A 20760-nucleotide genomic window follows, 5' to 3' on the forward strand; every position below is an offset into this window, starting at 1 on the left:
AAGGCTGACAAAGAAACAGTTGAATTTTTTTCAGTGATTGCTGTTCAAGGGGCACCATACTCAGATGAAGTTGACTGTTTTACTTCAGAAAAATTCGTTATCATCTAAGCAAGGCTTTTGGAAGAAAACTGGTAAACAAACTGTTCAGTTTCGCATTCGAATCCAAACACTGAACATACATGTTGGATGTGGCTCCAAGGAGAACACATGAAAGACAACAAGTAGCAAATCAACTATAAAAGACTCATAGCCATAAGAGCATTTGGGACAATGTTGTTGTCATTGGACAATGGTATTTGTCATGTAGTCAAAACAACAGAAAGACAGCCTGCAGCAGCAGTCCCATAGCTTCACATACAGTAAAAGTTAGAGTCCATAGTTCTTATGTTGGTGGGTACACTCATTAAACTGCATCATCATAGGATAAGACTCATTTCTTGCAGAGTGCATAAATAATCATTCTTGCAACTAAAAGGGTTCTAGTAGTACAGAACATTTATTTGAAATCTGCTGAGTTTCCACTTGAGTGGGCAAAAGTTGGATGAGACATTTACTTCCTCCATTTAGTAAGATAAGAGGTATGGCTTGACAGAACAGTCTGTTTTCATTACCATATTTGACAGATTTAATTTTAACAGCTTTTTGGTCTTTGTTCTTTTATCTCAAGTCAGTATTAAATATCTACCACAGTGCTCATGGGAAATGTCTTAACAGGGAGAAAAAGAAGTTTTTTTCACACTGACTCAGTTTTAGTTAGACCTTTTTTTCCATGACTTTAACAAAATAGCTTATAAAATGAAAAAAATCCCTCTTCTTCCCATGAGATCAGTTGCCAGGGGCAGGGGCTGGAGTTGCAACCTTTGCATTCACATGAGTTTCTTTGGGACAGACTCACATGGAATACACAACCTGCACTGAGTCATGCCAACTCTGGTGAATCCCTCTGGATTTTTTTATATGAAGCAAAAAAAGGCATGCAAACTCAGCACCTGTTTTTCAAGCTTACACTTGAAGGACCCATTATTAGCAAGCATTGCAGCTCTGCAGGCACAGTCTTTGAAATCTAGAGGTCTTTGTGTGATCACAGATATCTAACTTCAGGAAAGTCAAGAAGAAAATTCTCCCAGAGAAATTATTTGACTCTGAGTGTCACTAGAAAAGCCAATGCCTACTAGCCAGCTAGGGTGAGATAGCTAGTATTTAAAGAGAAGCAGAGATCCAGCGCTTACTAAGGGCAGAAGGAAGGAAAAGAGAAAGAAGGAGCAGCTTTGCTTTGCTCTGTCATGACTTTTGCTAAGAGTATGCAAATGCCAACAAAAGTGTCTTTTTTGCAGTGTACACACCCTGCACACAGGCAGGGACACGAGGAGATGGGAGGCAAGGCTACCTCCTCGGTGGAGTCCTCGGCACAGGGGAGCTAATGCTTATGCTGACACGACTGATACTCTCAGTCATCTGCACATCTGATACTGTGCATCTGAAAAGTGATAAAGGAAGGGTCTTCTGGCTGAACTGCAAGCACTCGCAGTCTCTGTGTACTGTTACCATGCTGATATGCTTATGGTACATTCTTACGGAAACCACACAAGTAATTACATGCTTCTGCATATCCTTATAATAATTATTCACTAGTGGTGTTCTGTGTGGCTGAACTGTGGTGCTGTTCTGTGGCACAGGGAGGTGATTTCAGCAGGTCACAGGAAATGCCTCCGAGAGCCTGTGCGTCACAGAGTACTGCGTGCTGAAACACGCTGCAGAAATTCTCGCTAATGCAAAAATAAGTCTGGCAACATTATTAAACAAGTGACATGTTTAATGCTCCTGAAATTAAGAAATAAGAAAGGCTGTTGCTAGGCTCACTCCCAATGATAAAAACACCGGGGACCCTCAAGAAGAGAGAATTAAAGATCTGAGTTGCATGCTGTGCTAGTGACCAGGACCAAATGTAGATGAGAAGATGAAGTTATCACCTGGCCTCATTTTATTTATGATCCTGAAGTTGATTTCAAGGATCTGGGAGTGAGAAATCAGTGTGCTAACATATGGAACTACTGAAAAGTTTTGCTTATCTAAATGTCACTTAATCCAAATTCTGTCTACAGAATAAAAACTGATTTTTTGTAGCATCAGCTATCTTACACTGAGTCGACCTCATGAGCTAGTTGTGAACCAGCTTTAAGTGTGTTTTTACCTGAAGATTTTTGTAGTGAACAGTACTTCTGCAGTGACTTGTCTTTGCTGTCTCTTCATTTGTGTAGAAGAGTCCACAGAGCTTGCAGTAAAACCCAGTTCTAGGCACCACAAATTCCACACCTATTAAGAAATTCTGAATTACATTTAAATGTCAGTTGAAACCCTTCCCCTCCACAATAAACTTGTTTTCAAAGAAAAAAGTTGCTGTTTAGTTAAATGACATAGATAAGAAGACTGAATCCTGGATTCAATTCTCTGATTTCCCTAATTTTGCAATACTGAACTGCAGTTTAAAATCCTGTGCATTGCAAATACACCTTCCACTTCTCTCTTAGATATACATATTCAAAAATGTACCTTCTTGTGCATATTATTGACTGGAAACTTCACTGTGTAACCTCAAGGGCTAGAATAGCAATAATACTTATTAGCAGTAAATTCATGCTTAAATTGCACAGATTGCTCTTTAAGATGTACTTCTTCCAGGTGTTTTACTCATGATCAGTGTTTACACAGTAAAACCAATACTTTTGCTTATACTGAAAGTATTATCAGTACTTTTACAACAAAGACTTTCAAATTACTAAGTATTTTTCATATATATTTCATATATAGTCCAAGGGAACTTATTACATCTCTTCAGTGACATTGGCAGATAACTTTTGCCATTCATCTGGAATGAAATTAGCAATAATCTATAATCAAAACCCCATTTCTTTCAACAGCTACCCCTCTGTCCTATACCCTCTTCCTTCACTCTCCACACATCTGTTCTGAAAAGTAAATACAGCAAGTAGCCTTAAAGTGACATCTTGTTGTAAGCTTTAGGTATTGCAGTGGGCAGCACTGCAGGCCAAGGGCAGCCTGGATGTCTGAACGTACCCAGGGGAATGCTGAGTTCGGTGAAGACGTCCTCTTGTTCCCAGCCTGGCGGAGAGTGCCTTCTTTTAGGCTCTACCTCCGGGTATTTCAGAGATCTCATTTCCAGGTACCTAGAATTTGCTTAACAAATTAAAAAATGTTGAATGAAAACAGTTTATTAGTTTAAAGAGACGTTTTTAAACTTCTTGGGAACGCTTTCTGGGTGGATCCATAAATGAAGTAAAATCTGGAAAAAATGCTTTCCCATTCAAATCAGAGGCCTCCTCAGTGCAACTCTAGCAGCTGTACTGCATTGTGCAGTCACCCCTATTTCTCCCAGTAGACCATTATTCTACTTCTAATTTCACATTCATTATGTTGTTTCTTTCCACATTTTAATCTTTAAATAAATCTATAACATTATACATGCCTCTGGCACAAGTGTGGTCCAGCTGCAGCTCCGTAACCACGTACAGCTCTGCATGACCAGTGATGAAGGTGGGCTAACACAGGGGCTGCTGAGAAAGGAGGGGCCAGCAGGACCTGCTGAGAGCAAATCCCCAAACTGCCAGAGGAGCTGCGTGGGCAGAGCAAACCTTTCTCTGGTAGGACCCTTGCAGCACTATTGCCATCTTCGCCCTGGAGCCACTCTACTCCCATCCCCAGCTCTCCAAGGGACAGTTTCTGCTTTGTGACTCTTGACCACTTGAAGATTTTGGATCCTGGCCAGTAGGGATGGGATGGTTGGTCCCTCCTTGCTGACATTAATGGACACAGGCAGGAGATTCAAGGTGAGGAAAACAGCGGATTAATTTGCTGAGGCAGTTAAAGGCAGTTAAAAGAGCAGATGCTCTCCCTTTCCAACATGTGAATTGTTTTTTAAAAAAAGAGAAATTTGTTATCACAGAGCAGAAGAATTACAGATAAACCGGATCTGATTCCTGTTCTTCAGTTCTTACATCAAATAACTAGTTCCCTTACCCTGACAAAATTTCTATTGAATTGCAAATTTCACCTAGATAAGGGGTATATTTTCTCATAAAACAAATATATTTTTGCCCAAAACAAACCCTTCCTGCCTTTCAAGTCTGTAGTTCAAAGATCTGCAATTTCTGTCTATGAGAATGAATTTTTCTTCATTGTTTTAAATATGTCTATTACATGATTTAAAAGAAAATAATATAAAATCCTGACTGGTTGGCTTTCAAGTTAACTTTAAGCCCATCCCAGGCTTCCAAATCTGCATCGGAGATCCTGGAAAACTTTCAAACTTCAACTGGCTGTTCTTAAGACACCCAGAGCCTTTGTGGAAACTTAAGTCCCACTGAAGTTGATTTCTGGGCTTCTGAACTGGCAGCTGCATTTGCAGAGAGCCTAGACCCTTGCACTGCAGATCTCAGATAACAAGTCCATGGCAGAGACCTGGGAAGCACAAGCTCCCCTGGACCTTCCAGGCTCCCTGCTGGCAAGTTGGAAGCTGAGATGCTGAAAACACCAAAGTAATTATGCTCTTGGGATACCCAACTTCTGTCAGCTGGCTGCCCATGAAGCGGGCAGCCCAGGGGAGCCAATCTTGCCATTCCCAGTCCCAGGGAGTTTGCATGGCAGTGTTATCTCCAAATATGCAAAGCCTGGCAAGGTATCTTGAGGAAAAACAGGTAAGTAATGAAAACTGAGCGAGTTTCAAATCTGTCCTGAAGGAAGAAGTTCAAAATCAGACATTCACATTAAATGTTCCATCATTTTCTGGTGGAAAATTGAACCCTCAAAAATCATCCAGCAACTTCTGTTCACCCTTTTCCATCACATGGACTCTGGTAGCAACAAAAAAGAGCATTCCTGGCCAACATGCTCTATGTTTTTTTCCACTTCCCCTCATTATACACAGTCCGTTCACTCAAGTTTCATTTTAAAGTGTGACAAGGAACTGAACTCACTTTCAGACACTCAAGATCTCTTTTTTCCTGACAGCTAAAATATTAATAGGCAGCTGTGATTGCATGTATTGGCATTATCTCACAGCATGTCCTATCAGTTATATTAAAGGCAGCATGCGGTAGATAACAGGAGATGATAAGGCAAGTCCTGACAAAATTTGCATGAACAGGGACTGAGAAATAACAATCTCTGGATGGTTTCCATGTTACTAACACTTCAGTACAGTGTGTAAGAATACCCACCTTGTTCAGGAGCCAGCCAGACATTACAGATACTTTTCTGTTGACCTTCAGAGACTGTCATTCATTTCATTGACAATTCAAAATAAATTTAGCAGGCCACTGAAAGAGTTTGGCTAAACTCATGTGAACCTTGACATGACAATTATAGCAGCTTATGCCTTTCAGAAAGCTTGCAAGCCACTTATCATATTTCCTTTGCACTATTCAGCTAAGAGCCTCTAATGGTTTAGCTTGGCGAAAGGCACTGGGGTTCTTTTACTGAGCTGCTCCAAGGACGAGTCTTGATACTATTAGCAACATTTATTCCTGTGAGCAATAAATTTTAGTCTACTGTCAGAGAAAACATGCAAGGCCCTCTGTGGGCTGAAAAGAAAAAAAAAAAAAAAAACAGTAGTTACCCTTGGCCTCTGGACACTCTTGGCTTCCGTGTCTTGCTTCTTCACTGGCATTTTTAACAAGCATTTCCATAACGTCTCTGCTCTCAGCTCCTTGTGATCCCATCTGTTTGTAATCATCTATAAATGTATCAGGGAGCTGGAGAGTCTCTTCTTTCAGATGAACAGAAGGTATATGGTGATCTTCAGGCTCTAAATGAGTGTCAGAGCTCTTATCAATTTTTCCTTCCTTCTGCTGGGGATCTGACTCCTTAGCAGATTGGTCTTCTTGCAATTCCTCTGGCTTCTGCTCAGGGTCCAGATTTAGGCTTGATGCTTCAGTTACAGCATCATCATTATCATCCTCATCATCATCCTGACAGCCACTAGAAGCTACACTGCCCTTTGCTGATCCAAAGTTTGTTTCTAAAGCTTTATGGGCAAATTTTTCTTCACTCCTGGTTAAGTGACTGAGATCGTTTTTCAGTTCCAATGCGGTTGACATACAGGGACACATTTCTGAAGCAGTTTTATTTTTTTGATCAACTGGTACTATTTCTTCAAGCTCAGTTATATCAGGCTCCATAATTAAATCATCTTCTCCCACTTCATCTACTGTCACTAATTCCTCCATGTTAGATGGATACCAGGTCTCACCTTCTATCTCACTTCCACTCTCCCAGTCTCGGTCCTGTCACAAAGATGTAAAATATTTGAGAGATCAGTGATTATAGATCATCATTGTTAAAAAGTGGGCTTTGAACATCAGTAACCAGGAAGAACCTTGATCTGGCCATGCCTAACTCTTCTTGTATTTTAGTTTCAAAGAACAACATACCTTGGTGTTGTGATTTTAAACCCTATGCACAAGGACAAGCACTATCTTTTTAATTATCACATAAACTTCATTCTGTGGAGATTCTGTAACTGCCTGGGGGATTACAGTCTCTCCAGTCTCACGCTTCTTACTTTTCTGTAAACAGTAGAATAAGGCACAACCTGTTATACTTTATTATGCAACTGATGCTACTATGTGATCCCCAAGGAAATTAATCTCTCCCCTTCCTCTATCTCCATCCCAGGGTGGTGAGAAATAGGCAGCACAGTGAGAATATACTGAACCCCACTCTAGCCACTGTAGCTTTCACTTGCTGGACTAGGTCCTTCAAATTCCTACGGTGACTGAGAAAACATAGCTACCTTCTGCAGTCACTTTCTTCCACGAGCAAGAGACCTCTGCCAGGGACTGTGTTGGTAGAGATTGGCCTAGACCTTAAGAAAAATCCGTTTTACAGTTATACTCCAAGGTCCATAATCTGAAATACCTCATGCACGCAGCTATAAATTTATAGGACTCAGACAACAATACTGGACTTTAGAAGTATTAGAATTATAAGGTATGTGTTACTTTCAAGACGCACTTGCAGCTTAGATTTCAACTCCCAGACTCAACGTGTACACATAATCTATTAATAATCTGTATTCTTCTCCTGTTTGGCCATTTCCACAATTTCCCTCCTAGAATCCTAAAACATCAGGAAAACTCTGGGAGTTGACACTGTTCTTGCCAGGAGATCAGTTTTCTACAGCAACAGATATCAATAGCTTCCATATCTGACCATCAACCCATGACCCTACAGATATGAAGCTGGAGGAATTCCAAGGACATTGCTGTCCCTGACTGTGATGCTGCAGTAGGAGTGCTGCAAAGACATTATTTAATAAAAACCAGAAAGAAACAGAAGATGCTACTATCTATAGTCCATCTAAGGCCAATGTTCTGAAAAGTTTTCATCTTTAGTCCCCTCCTTCTCCACTAACTGACTGCATCTCCTATTTCAGGGCACGGTTCACAAAGTTACACAGTTCACTTGGGCATATATTACAGTTACCAGTGCCAAGGGCTATGCATGTGAAGCAATGTACATGGGCAAAGAGCAACTAAAAAAAGAGTGCTGGGGACTTCAGGAAAAGCTATCCCTTAAAGCAGAGGTCAAGATAAGGCAAGTTAATTTAGACAACTCCATTCTACAACCCCCTTTACATGCCCTTCTGTGGGGTTTTAATAACTCATTTGGGAGAATGTGCTACCAAACCTGGGGTTTCACTCATTTTGTCGTGGAAGCTGCACCAACAATGTGTCACCAACCTTCTCTTTCCTTGTGTTTTCCAGAATCTCTCCAGATTCTTTTCCTTGTTTATTATCTGAAGGTGAGCTCTTCTCTGGAACTTGTTCCTCTTTTCCAAGCTAAAATAAATACAACATACACACGTATAGTAACACACAGTGGTGCTCTAGTATGTTTCTATTCTGGGTTTAGGAAAGCAAAGTCACTCACAAGGTCACATTCCTTATTTCTAAAGTTTATGCAAGTCAACTAGGCTGTGAGAAAAGACCCAACAATTGAATTCTATTAGCAAAACTGCACAAATAAGAATTAATAAAAAGAAATTTAAACAAAATTAGAGAGATGTAATTTAAATCATAGGCTTGGCTAGGAGACAGGTGGAGGAGAACGTGAATTTGTTAAAATTTCCAGCCTCCACTCCTCTGTTCTCTACCTACATCTGTTATGTTGGCTTAGACATGGTAAGGAGAGCACTAGTGTTAAAACTCTGCAAAAGACCTCAACTGTTTTGTTTATTGATGTAGGATCAGTTGAGAATGCAACTGCTTGCACAGTTCATACTTTAGAAGAACAAAACTACAGTACTACCTGGCAATTGGTAAAAGAGGGGTGAAGCAAAAGTGTGAGTTCAATACATTAAAACCTATTTCTTCCTTCTAAAATAAATAATTAGTAGTGTATCCCCGGAGAGGTATGCCTTTAACAAAGCCACTTTAAAATAGCTTGAGAAACCTGCAGAAGAGTGTGTAACACTGGTGATTTAGGATGCTGCCTGACATTTCTCTCTGACATCTCCTCCCAAGGAACCACCCATCACAGTGAAATACCAGCCAAAAGAGAAAGATGACAAAAGGTGGTACAGACACACATATCTATGGCATGAGGTAGTGCTGCTGCCTGCCACAGAAACTAGCTGAGTTATAAGATCTAGAGATTTCAACCAGCCTTGCCCCCGCATGAGAAGAACGAATGCAAGGTCAACTAAAAACAACCAAAGATGGCCCTGGCAGCACAAAGTCACAAGCTAGAGATGGACCCCTGGTCAGCAAAGCAGCTCTGCAGCATCCTGTGCCAGCATCCCCGGGGGTGGATGGCGGCAGTGTATCAGCAGGGGGGACTGGGGGAGGCAGGGTGGCCAAGAGCCAGTAACAAGATACCCACAGGGTGGGGATGTGAGCATGGGCTGTACTGGGACTGAGCAAATGAGGCATCTTGATCCATTCCTTCTCCAATTTTTCCCACTGAAGTATCAAACCCACAAAAGCTGCCACTTGACCAGCCGAGAGTATTTTCCAGAGATCCCACAATTTTACAGGTGAGCTGATTCAGTGATTCTGCCATAGGAAGAGATTTCTGCCAGCACATTGAAGGGAGTAGTGTGAATTATCCCTGCCACAGCTGAGGGTAGGGACATGATTAAGATAAACCAATTGCTCTGCTGAATTGACCACAAATAAAATGTTCCCCATTAAAAGTTCATTCCCCATTTTAGCAGTATAACAACCAGTTCCCTGTGCTCTCCTACAAATTTTGCACATCCCTGTAAAATACCACTTAATTCTCAAGTAAATCCACATCACAGGTAGTGGAAGGAGGTAATGGATGCAGGGAGAGCAGCTATGGGGTATTACACACAGACTTAGAAAAGAGAGGAGAGTAGGGCAACTGCCCCTGCACACACAGGCTGCCTGCAAACAGCAGATTGTCACTTGGTTTTGTTGTGAGTTGTCTGTCCCCTTTGCCTCACTGGTTACCCAGAGATTCTGTGCTTGACACAGAAAGACAATGTCCATGTACCCAACACAGCAACAGTATAATAGATCTGCATGATCTAGGCAAAGACATAGACAAAATGACCTCACAAGGTCTCATCCAGGACAATATTCCCTGATTTGATCATGGCAAAACATTGCATGTCACCAGCACCACACCCACAACAACTGATCTAAAATATTTCAGAAAATATATTACTTCAGTATTTTCCTTTTTCTTATACACAGTTTGAGATCTCTATTTACCTCATTCTCAGGAGGTCTGGTTTCCTTCCCATCACTGCCTTCAGCAGCAGCATCTTCCTCTTGGTCTTTTTCAGCTTTCTTCACCTTATTCTTATCATTTTGTTTTTGCCTGGAGCCCTCAGACGCTTTGCTGTGCTTCTGTTCAGCTGCCTCCTCCCTGGCAGCATCCTCACTGTAAGAATGCCTGCGTTCCCTTAACTTTCCTTCTTCCTTTCTCTTAGATCTCCCAGGTAAATCCTGCATCTGCCTCTGAAACTTGTCAGATTTTGACTTAGAGGTTTTTCGGTAGTAGTCATCTTCCCGGCTCTTGTAGCCAGATAAAGGGTGAAGGGAGCCAGGGGAACTACTCCTTGAATATTTTTCTCTGTGCCCTCTGCCTCCTTCAATCCGTTCATCCAGATCAAACTTGTCCAGCTGTCGGGAATAATGTTTCCTCTCGTGTACCCACGTGTCAGTCCTGTCCCTCTTCTCATCCCCATTCTCTCGCCATTCTCTGCTGTCTCTTTCCTCTTCCCGTCGAGAATATGGGGACTGATCCCATGACTCTCTCCCATTTCCCCAGTCGGTCCTGCCGGTCCCCATAGGGCTGTGGGGTGAACTGCAGGAAGTAAAGCTGGGAGTGTGGGATCGGGGAGACAGGGAGCGGCTTATGGGGCTGCGAGAGCGGGGCCTCTCCGTGCCATACCTGCTGCAGAGGGAAAAGGCAGCTGTAACTGGCTGACACACTGTGATCTACCAAGTTCTTGCACACTGGAAACATATGGGGACTGCCCTGGTGCCTGTGAACCTGAGACCCCAGGCCTTTCACAGACATGTACTGCACAGCTGCAAACACAGTGAACAGGAGAAAAGGCAGTGTCATATCCACAGAGTTTAACTAAATCCCCATAGATCTGTCAAGGATATATTCATTCATTCTTAAAAACGTCTCATAGGGGTTTAGCATTAAAAGCTTATAATATGTTAATACCTTTACAATGACCCTAATGTCTGTACCCTTAATACTCACTCATCTAGGGCATCTCTGAGACAAAAGTGACAAAGGTCACCTGTTTAAAACAGATGTTTTAGAACCGTGGTTCCTCTCTGGTTTTGCTGGAAGGTTCAGAAGCCAGGCAGATCAGAAATATACCCAAATACATTGTAATGTGAACCAGCTCCTTCTCTCTAGGTCTTGCAGCACTCTCAGCTTTTACACTTTTCACTCAAGGGGGAGGAGAGTGGAACAGCTTCGTTTGTGTGTTCTTCACATGCCAGGCATATTTTCTGAGTCATCATCAGTAGGAAAGATTTCGTTTATTTTCATAACATGCAAAGTTTCAATCTCATTTCATTTTATAGGCCCTGCACCTACTATGGTACCCACTTACAGTTTTACAGTGATTTCAAGTGAAATCCGACTTAAGAAGCAAATGATACAAGAGGAAAACACACAGATCATGCTTTTTCTACCAGCAGGTTTACGGACTTAAATTTTACCTGTCCACTTCACGCAGCAGGTCCCTTTCCCTCTGTGAGTGGATGTCCTGGATGATAGCAGCCACATTCTTACCTGGTTTCTAAATAAGACAAAGACACAGTTTATCATGCTGCACTACTCTCCAAGCTAATATAGGTGATTTGTCCTTCAAGAAACAGCATCCATGCATCACTCAATTGTACTACTACTGAGAAATATTTGGTTTCAGTGTTGTGGTTACAGTCTTTTCTGCAGCTGGTATCTCAATAACATGATCAAAGCAGTAAAATGATACAAATGGAAAATTTGCTCCATTACGTTGTGGCACTGTCTCCTCATACTTGGCTGCTGTAACAGGCTTTGAAAACTAGTCTGTCTCTCCATTATACATTCAGTACAGAGCATTTCCTAGGAATTAGATGTAGGAGGAAACGAAACAGACAATTTTTCTAATATCTGAATTAAATATATATAGCAGGTTATTGTTGATCTTCTAGGAATGAACTGCATTCTCCTAATCTGAGTTTAGCTCATTCTGGAATATAGCTGTAAAAGATTATGTTTAGACACAAGAGCTTCAGAAAAGCTAAGCGCAAGAAAGATGCGTACTGGAAGTGTTGCTTACTTGGGATTCAATATCATTTACAAAAGATGCGCTACTCAGGCTGGAGTACACACAATTCATCAAACACTTGGAGCATGCACAGCTGAGCAACATAATCATGCAGGAACTCAGAGCAGTTTTTAGTGGTAAATAGCTCATGTATATCCCCCCTTCCATGTTGCACTTCTGTTTGTTTGTTTGTTTGTTTTTAACAAAGAGAAAGGGCTTTTGCTCATGCAGAGAAAAATAATTCCATGACCTGAAAAACTGTCATTGGAAAGGCTGAAAATCTTCCTGACATCTAGGCAAACTACCACACTCTCCTGGGTAATTCCTGTTCCGCTTCTATGTTAAGATGCACAGTCTCTGCCACCTTACATCTGAACACCTCACTGTACATCACTAAGAAAGACTGCCCTGGTTTACCAACTTCTGATAACTCCTTTAAGTCTCAAACTATTATCCATGTACAGGAGAGAAAGAGACTTTTCCAAAGGTCAAACCAAACCATCTGAGTTACTTGTTTTTCCTCAGGGCTCATAAAAGGTCCCTTAACCTCTTAACTTGGAACAACAGAGTTATTTTATAAAATAATTTTGTGCTGTCTTAGATAACACAATATGCTTTCCAGCTCTGCTTGCCAGTTCCAGTCCAAGTCTCCATGAAAAAAAACAACTCTCTTTGCGTTACACATGGCAGTACATATGCTTCCATAAATGTGCTCACAAGAGCATTGATTTTTGGACATCACTCAGGTGTCCACTTCAGGAGTGTCACACACTGTACAGAAAGGCCAAAGCTTCCGTTCCGATTCTATGTAAAAAAATAAAAATAAAAATCTTGCTTTTTAATTTAGGTCATTCAAAAGAAAGAAAGAAAAAGAAATCAGTGTGATGCTTAGCCCTGCCATCACTGCGTGTTACAGAGATTGCACTATGGCTCAAGCATGCAAGCAGTGAAAAGCATTCAAGTTTAATGTCTGACTAAAAGGATAGGATCATCTTATTTTTTTCTGACATGTTGTATCTGACACGTGGCTGTGTTTTAGACCTCTGTTAGACCAAGCAATGTGGGGAGCCTGATCAGAAGAAGGTCAGAAGGGATTTTTGAAATAAGGGTATGAGAGAACCAGAGAAAATGGGATCTCTTCCAAGAGTTAAAATTTAGAACAAGAGCAAGCAGCTAAGTATAAAAGATCATTAACATATAGTCATTAATTTATCTTTCTTAATTTCTTTTTCCATAATATTAAAGCATTAATTAGAAATCAGTAATCAGCAAAGATTTTTAGGTGTATTCACTAGAACGTGCCATGGAAACTCAGGAAATCTACTCAGGAATTATTATCTTACCTTCAGCTGCAACTCCTTGTATCTTTTAGACATCCTAATAAGTAACTTGTCATCATTTATCATAGCAGGCTTTTCTTTGTAGTACTGCACCATGGCTTGTGCTGCTTCACTGTAAGCCATTTCCAGAAAGGCCTAGCACAAAACAGGAGAGCTTTAAAATCTACTGCATAATTAAAAATACAAGGTATAAGAGAAAAGGCAGCACAATAATTTTTGTTTGGATTCTTCTCATGCAAAATGTCTCAATAGTACAGAACTGTGTAGCTTTCCAGCCCTGGAGCTGAAACAGTAACACTCAATTTCTCAGTCTTCTTTTAACTGCTAATAACTGTTTCAACCCAGCTACTAAAGCCGATATGCAACTTTATAAGCAAACTTAGTTAAAAACTAAATGACTGGAATCTAACCTTTCTCGATATATGAAAACATCACCTTTCCCTCGCTTCCTCACTGGTGCTTCTACACCATGGTCAGATGCAGAACTGCAACGCTGCAGCATGCACTGCTCCCGAGACTGTCAGCTGTGTCTTGCAGAATTGCAAGGGATCCAGATAAAAGCAGAACATCAGAGCATGAGCAGTCAGAACAAAGCCAAAAGAGTTTAAAAAACTTGAACAATGTTAACTACACTTTTATTTACATGAAAATTGCATTTGATGTGACTGCAGTTTAACTGGTCAAGGAATATACTCACAGCTGTGTAAGGACTGCATTCTGAAACATTACAATCTTAAACCCACGGGCATGGATTCTACATCCATCTGTACGGTCTGTTGCAGCTATGTGAGAGATTTTCTGCTCTTTCCAGCCCACCAACACTGGTAGACTTAATCTACTTAATGGAGGTTTAAACTACCTGGAAGAAAGAGCTCTACTGTAATCTGGTGCAGATTGAAAGGGAGGGAGGTGTCAGTGCCCCCTGTAAGGGCACAGCCTTCCTTCAGCATGTGTGCACCAGATCACCCAGCACAGCCATGGCCTGGGGGCTCTGGACCAGCCTGTGACTGTAATTACACCACTGTGGAACCTGCCCCTGATGTAACAACAGTTCAGCAAACAGTGTAGGGACATCCAAACCAAACTAGAATGCAAGTCATTCTTCAATGCCCCGTTCAGCTCTACAAGTATGGGTAAGAAAGAAATAAAAACCTCCCAAACAGAACAAGAGAAGTTTGAAAGTAACCCTAAAAAATGGCTGAGAGAAGGCCAAGTTAGTCACTTTAAAAAAAAAAAAAATTGTTGTTATTATTATTTTATTATTATTATTATTATTATTATTATTATTATTATTATTATTATTATTATTATTATTATTATTATTATTATTATTTATTATAAGTAGTTTTATAACACTTCTTCACTGAGATTTCTGGGCTTTTTTAACAAGAACTATGAAGCAGTGGTCATGTTTATGCCATCATCTCATTCTGCCAACAAAGGTTTTTTTTTTTTTTTACGTAAAGAGCAGGCTTCATATACTTACATTCCTATTACAAAAAAAGAGATTTTCCCCAAAGACTCTGTCTTCATGTCAATATGTCTTTATGCCAATAGACATCAATATTAGTGACTCCAAATGCACAGTACCTGATTAGTGGATTTCATGAGGATATAGTTGGTGACCTTCCCAAATGGGAGGCCCAGGTTAATGACATCATTCTCTGTGCAGCTTCCCTCAGGGAGGTTGCAGATGTGAACAACTCGACCCAGGGTAGATTTCCTCTGGGGAAACTGGGGAAAAAAACAACTCAAAATGATGTTTTTATATTAGATATTACATCCTCTAGATAAGACCTTACATTTCTGCAAAAAATGAAATGCTGAAGTGTTCAGTTCTGTGTACCTGTTATTAAGGGCAAATATGCTTCTTTAAAACTTTGTATCTCAACATCCTGGTTTAGAAATACAAATGGGAAAGGAAATGTGTAACTGCAGTGCAGCTGCAATGGAGTCTCCATCCCTGAGCATTACAAAGTCCAGAGGAAATTTCTAGAAGAGAAATTCTCATGCAGATAGTACTAACATTGCTGCAAAAGCTAACTTGACACCTCAAACCTCATGAACTCCAGGGCTTCAGCCCCCTGGCATGTCACAGCAGAGGGCTGGGCAGCCATGGGCACGGGCCACTGCACAGTACACAGTTCCAGCAAGATTTCGGAGGCCTCTCAGTGTTTGGAGATGGAGGATGCCCTGCCATGGGGAGGTCTCAGCCCCTCCTGACAAGCTCGCTGTGGGGCTGGTATCCATCTGATACACCAACACGACCCCTGCGGCTCCTCTGACAAGTCGGACAGACTTCCCCAGTCCATCTGCATCTGTTGGTCCCACTGGGGGCCCCATACATGAAGGTATCATCCACTATTCCTGAGTAAAATACCCTTAGCAGATAGTTTGCAAGCAATGAACAAAAAATTGGTATTTTCAAGTATTCCATAAATGCCCATTTATGTGGTGCTGGTGGTGCCTGGAAATGGAGACAAATGGATACTGTAGTCCCTGCTGAATTCATGGATGTTAGAAATCAGTTTAGGTGACTGCAGAGGTGTTCAGGGTAGCAGGGGCTGAATTTAAATCCTCCTTCTGCCCTGGTGGAACAGACTGGGCCAGGTGTAAAAGTGATCCCATTCAATTTGTGAGAGGACACACAGCTGTACCTCAGGTTGGAAAACCTACTACTTTCCCCTCTCTTTGCAATAACACACAGCAAGAGGGACTTCCCTGGGGCACAGTGACAACTGGGCATGCAGAGAGGCAGAGCTCCCAAATTGGGCTGTCACAGGCACGTGGTGCTGGTGCAGTAATGGCTTCCCAGGGGTGGAATTCTATTTTGGAGTGCTGGGGCAGTTCCCAAAGAGCTGCCCGTCTCCCTGACATGGAAAGCAGGCTCTACACTCCTTGTGCAAAGAGGCATCAGAGTATACTCAGAGTGCAACATAATTTACCCCACGTAATAACATGCAAAACATTGCTCACACAGGATTAAGTCTTCCCAGACTACTTCCCTGTTTATGACCTTTGCTGTTAGGATTTTACTGAAGAACTCTACTGTCAGTTAAAATTGTGCCATTCAAGGGAAGATGCAAATCATGTAATCTTGTGGTATCAAGTTCACCAGAGCCATCACAAATGTTTGGCTTGTCAGCAAGTTCACAAGTTACAGAGCTAATGTTATCCTATTTACACCTTCATCCCATTACCTTCCCTCCAGGCTTCACCACTTAACCATTTGTGTATTTTTGCTGCAGCAAGACCCTGCATTATACAGTGGTCTGCTATTTAGTTTGCATGTTACGGAGCCTGCCCAGGTGCATAAGGTGTGTCAAAGAAGTGCCAAAGTCCAGATATTTTCTCTAACAGAAAAATAACAAAGACCTGATCCTGAAAAGGGTGAAGCAACTCAACTCCACTTGAATAGAAAGGGAAGTGATACCTCTGTGCATATGGCAAGGCAGCCTATAGCACACAACAGAAGAACACAACTACAGCTAGCAGAGGGAAAGGAAACTTTCCTGACAGCAATTGCAGTCCCAGTGTAGGATCACCCCAGGTCATATGGCACCTTCTGTTTGTTTTGTTAAATCTGTTAAGAGATGGTATGTTATAGGTCTATGGGACTAGAAGGACTTAGCTGTTCCCTATCTAGGCTCCAGAGCCTGTGTTCAGACACACACTCAGCAGTACTTTAAATCAAATGACTGTAAGATGTTACTACCTCCCCACAATTGGCAATGGCTTAAATTAAAATGCTATGCCATAAATCTGCTGTAATTCGTGATTAAGAAGTGGTCACATACTCATACCAGAAGTCAATAGGCTGTACCAAGCAATAATCTTGTCAGCTGATTGAAGTTAAATTGGATCCATTCATTGAATAAAGCTGTAAATCACAGCCAGAAAAGGAATATACACCTTCCATATCCACAGTCAATAAGTTAGAGGAGCTGTTGTGTGTCAAGTGTCGAATGCAATTTTGAATAAGACTCTAAATTAACTTTCTTTGCAATTGATGTCTACAGGGAATTACCAATGCAGCCGAACAACTTCTACAAAACCAATTTGATCCAAAACAGTGAAATGTACCTCATACTGTTTGCTATATTATTTCACCAATCCAATTTGGTTGTTTTTTATTACAGCTTTTTTTTCCCAATGTTTTTGTTTCTTAATTTTAAAATTCTTTATCCTTTTCTCGAGCTTTGAATGAATCTTTTCTAAAGATAATAAGAAACTGACAGTCCCATCCCTCCAGTGCTAATGGCTCTCCATGCCCAAGTGAAGACTTGTAGCACAGTATTTGCCTTCTGAAGAGGGATAGAGTTATATGCAGATGGATAGCACAGAACAAGCTCTTCCAGAAATCTGAACACTTTGTTTATGATTACATGCAGGGTCAAGTATAATCTCCCACTGCTCGGTTAAATGGCAGCAGCTTAGCTGAAAGTGAATACTACCGTTGTATAGTGAATGACAGCTGGCAAACTCAATCTTAACACCTCTAATATAGCTCCCTGTCCACTTGATGAGCTTCTGAAGAAAAAGAGGATTTACACTGTCCAGGAAAATCAAAGTTATTGTTTCTTTTATCTCACATAGTACTGCAGGTCATTCAGAAGGAAGACTTCTGCAGGCAGCTTAAATGATAAATAGTGACAGATTCTAAGGAGAAATGATACTGGTATTAGCAGCAATTTCATTTGTTGTGAGGTTGACAGACATGATGAAAAGAAACATTCCTCTGCAGCCACTGCTACTCCACCTCTGACCTTGGAGGCAGCTGTCATGAGCAGCTCCTCTCCTTGCTCCCCTGCACACACAGTGTCTGTGACAGGCAGAAGCTAAACCCCCTTCAAATAACCTCCTGCACAGTAAAACCACACAGTAGAAAATCGATTGGATTAAACAAATCTGAGTGATGCTTCTGTAAGCAATGCCTGATGCAAACTGGAGTGGTACAGGGACACAACTCAACCTGGTTTTCCAGATTGTCTGAGACCACATCAGGATATATGCACAAAAGATAACAAGGTGCAAACTTGACTCCCTGGATTACTGCTGCTATTCCATGAACGCCCTAACATGAGTCCTTGATGTCTCCAGCTCTAATTGTAGCTTTCCAATATATGTTGTGCTTCATTTTAACCCTAAAACATTTGTATTTCCATTATGTATATTATTTGGTTTTATTTGCCTTCATTTTTATTGTTTGTTTTTGTTTTAGTTTGGTTTTCCTTTTAAACTAATGACTACTTTTAATGTTATCCTATTTTTTCCTGATTTTTTTTGATTATTGGTCTAGGAATTCAAGTTTTATTCAAGCAATGTAACTGGGAACCTGTGCTGAATGCAGGAGCAGGGCTAATAAATCTAAACCATGGAAGACTGTACACCAAAGAAAACGTGCTGAAAGGCTACCAGAGGCAAAAGATTATATAAATAGTACACTAAGATAAACTAGGAAAAAGCCCAGTATAATGAATTTATCCAGGTGAGTAACGATTAGTAAAGCTGCAGCCGTTATCTTTGCCACTACTGCTACCTGGGAGAAGGACCCCAGCATGGAAAAGGCAGAGAGCAATTGCTACAAATAAGTAACTGGAGAGATGGGAGGCTGCTTACTGGGATCGATACGCAGAGTAAGTGAAGACTAATCAAAATCATTTCAAGCTGAATCTGACATTCCTGGGTTGAAAAGACTCAGAAAATGGGGGGAAAATAGTTAATAGGATACACACAGAATCATTTACCCCCCCTTCCCAAATCTCTCTAATAAGCAAACAACTTTTAGCACAGGAAAAAAACACTACAATCAAGTTCTGATTTGGCCAAAGGCATAAAAGAGATGAAGGCAAGTTGAAATAACAGACTCAATATCCAGATTATTGTCTAAAAGGAAGCCTTCATGGGTTTAATTCCAGTACGTACAAGTGGCTTCTACAAGAATCTCAACACAGAGATCGATTTGCTTAGGTACTCACTCTTACCCCTGATGGAGGAGAAGAAAATGTAGGACCTGGCTGGCCAAAGGATCTTGCTGACGTAGTGATAAAAGATGCACCGACATTTGGTGGATAATCTAAATAATGGATTACACACATTTCATTAAAATCTTGACTCATATTAATTGCACTAGTGTGCTCACTAAGCAATGCCCCATTTACATAATAATTTCATAGTCTCTACATCAAATTATATGCTGTTTCATTGGACTGTGAAAACAAGTCACTGTCTGAAAGAAAAATACATTCACACTTTGAAAGGCACAGTATTGGCCTTTAGCCTTTCTTTGCACAACCTCTGAAAAGTTTTCCTTGGAAACTTGTATCACATTTCATTTAAAATATCATTTTTTTTTTTCCCAGAGATTGACTTCCCTTTCAATTAAAAAAAAAAGTGGTTTTAACTATTGCACATACAACCATTCACCTTCGATACTAGATGAATTAAAAACTGCTGCATTATTTGGTGATAAATGCAATGTTCCATCTGCTGAGTTTAACACACACCGGATACCAGTGCTGGAAAAGAAAGAAAGAACATTAGGAGCATGCATAATGTACCATAAATATTAAAGCATAATTATTAGACAGTAAATTCCCAATGTAAAGCCACTGCAATAAAGGATGCTATGTTAGAAATTCAGCTGGAAGCGTGACTCTAAAATAATACTTACTTATCTGAAAAAGCCATACATTTTTGGATGTGAAGACTTCCCTTAATGTGTTGATCCCAGTCCTACATTAAAACAAAGAGATGATGAGCATAGGAAAAATCCCGAGACAAATTTACAAGAGATTGCTCCTCCATTCAGTTTACCTTATTCTAAAACCAATACTGAGATGCTGAATATCACACTGTGTGATGCTGGAGCCAAACGTACCTTCATCCAGTGCATTTACTGATACGTTATTTGTAGGTTAAATTGTCAGGTACTTTACAGAAGGAGAGCTTCCCTGTATTAGTTTTTCAATCCAGTATATTTCTATCAGTTCAGTTACTTCACTCTAGCTGAATAGCTCATCCTGCAAGGCCCTGAGCACCCTCAGCTCCTGCCTATAAAGAAGACGCTCAGCGCACAGGGCAGACAGGTCAGTGCTTATTCATTTCAATAGATCAGCAAAATTTGTCCAAGTACATTTAGCTATTTACATTTCTATGATCCAAATGAAGCAATGTATTAAACACCAACAAACAACTGATCAGATCAGCTGAAACTCACTGCAATGACATTTTTCCTGCACTTTTTAAATGATTAATGAAAAAAATAAATGCCCAGCATGCCCTAGATGAGGGCTACTTCAGACCAGTCCTGTAGCTGCAGTAACCACAGCAAACCCTTTTGCAAGCAGCTGCTTAAAGAGTAACAGGGAAACATGAAAGCGCAAATATATTCAAACATCCCAAATCCCCAGAGTGTGTAAGTATCAGGTACTATTTAATTTGCTGGCCATATTCCTTCCTATATACATGCTGTTTTAACATTTTTGTCAGGCCACCATCAGCATGAAAACACATGCCTGTGCAGGTAGGTGGTGTTCCTGTGAGGTGACAGAAAAGGCCATGAGGACTTGTTGAGCAGGGCTCATCAGGAGT

The 20760-nt window shown here is 40.8% G+C and overlaps 1 protein-coding gene across 2 annotated transcripts in view; it reads right to left on the reverse strand.

Annotated features, from left to right (window-relative positions):
* Positions 1 to 20760, reverse strand: part of RBM20 (RNA binding motif protein 20) — a 109734-nt gene that overhangs the window by 7438 nt on the left and 81536 nt on the right. Inside the window, exons 3-13 of one of the 2 annotated variants that reach the window (XM_042791430.1) lie at positions 19841 to 19902; positions 19594 to 19685; positions 19152 to 19243; positions 14758 to 14901; positions 13171 to 13302; positions 11235 to 11314; positions 9756 to 10440; positions 7758 to 7856; positions 5633 to 6299; positions 3076 to 3195; positions 2192 to 2313 (exon numbers count right to left, since the gene is read on the reverse strand). In XM_042791430.1, the coding sequence (XP_042647364.1) occupies positions 2192 to 2313; positions 3076 to 3195; positions 5633 to 6299; positions 7758 to 7856; positions 9756 to 10440; positions 11235 to 11314; positions 13171 to 13302; positions 14758 to 14901; positions 19152 to 19243; positions 19594 to 19685; positions 19841 to 19902 (2295 nt within the window). Of the gene's footprint in view, positions 1 to 2191; positions 2314 to 3075; positions 3196 to 5632; positions 6300 to 7757; positions 7857 to 9755; positions 10444 to 11234; positions 11315 to 13170; positions 13303 to 14757; positions 14902 to 19151; positions 19244 to 19593; positions 19686 to 19840; positions 19903 to 20760 lie in introns of both variants that reach the window. The other variant, XM_042791425.1, reaches the window with a different exon arrangement.

Source organism: Tyto alba, unplaced genomic scaffold, assembly GCF_018691265.1.
Source record: "Tyto alba isolate M040663 unplaced genomic scaffold, T.alba_DEE_v4.0 Super-Scaffold_1, whole genome shotgun sequence".
Taxonomy (NCBI): Eukaryota; Metazoa; Chordata; class Aves; order Strigiformes; family Tytonidae; genus Tyto; species Tyto alba.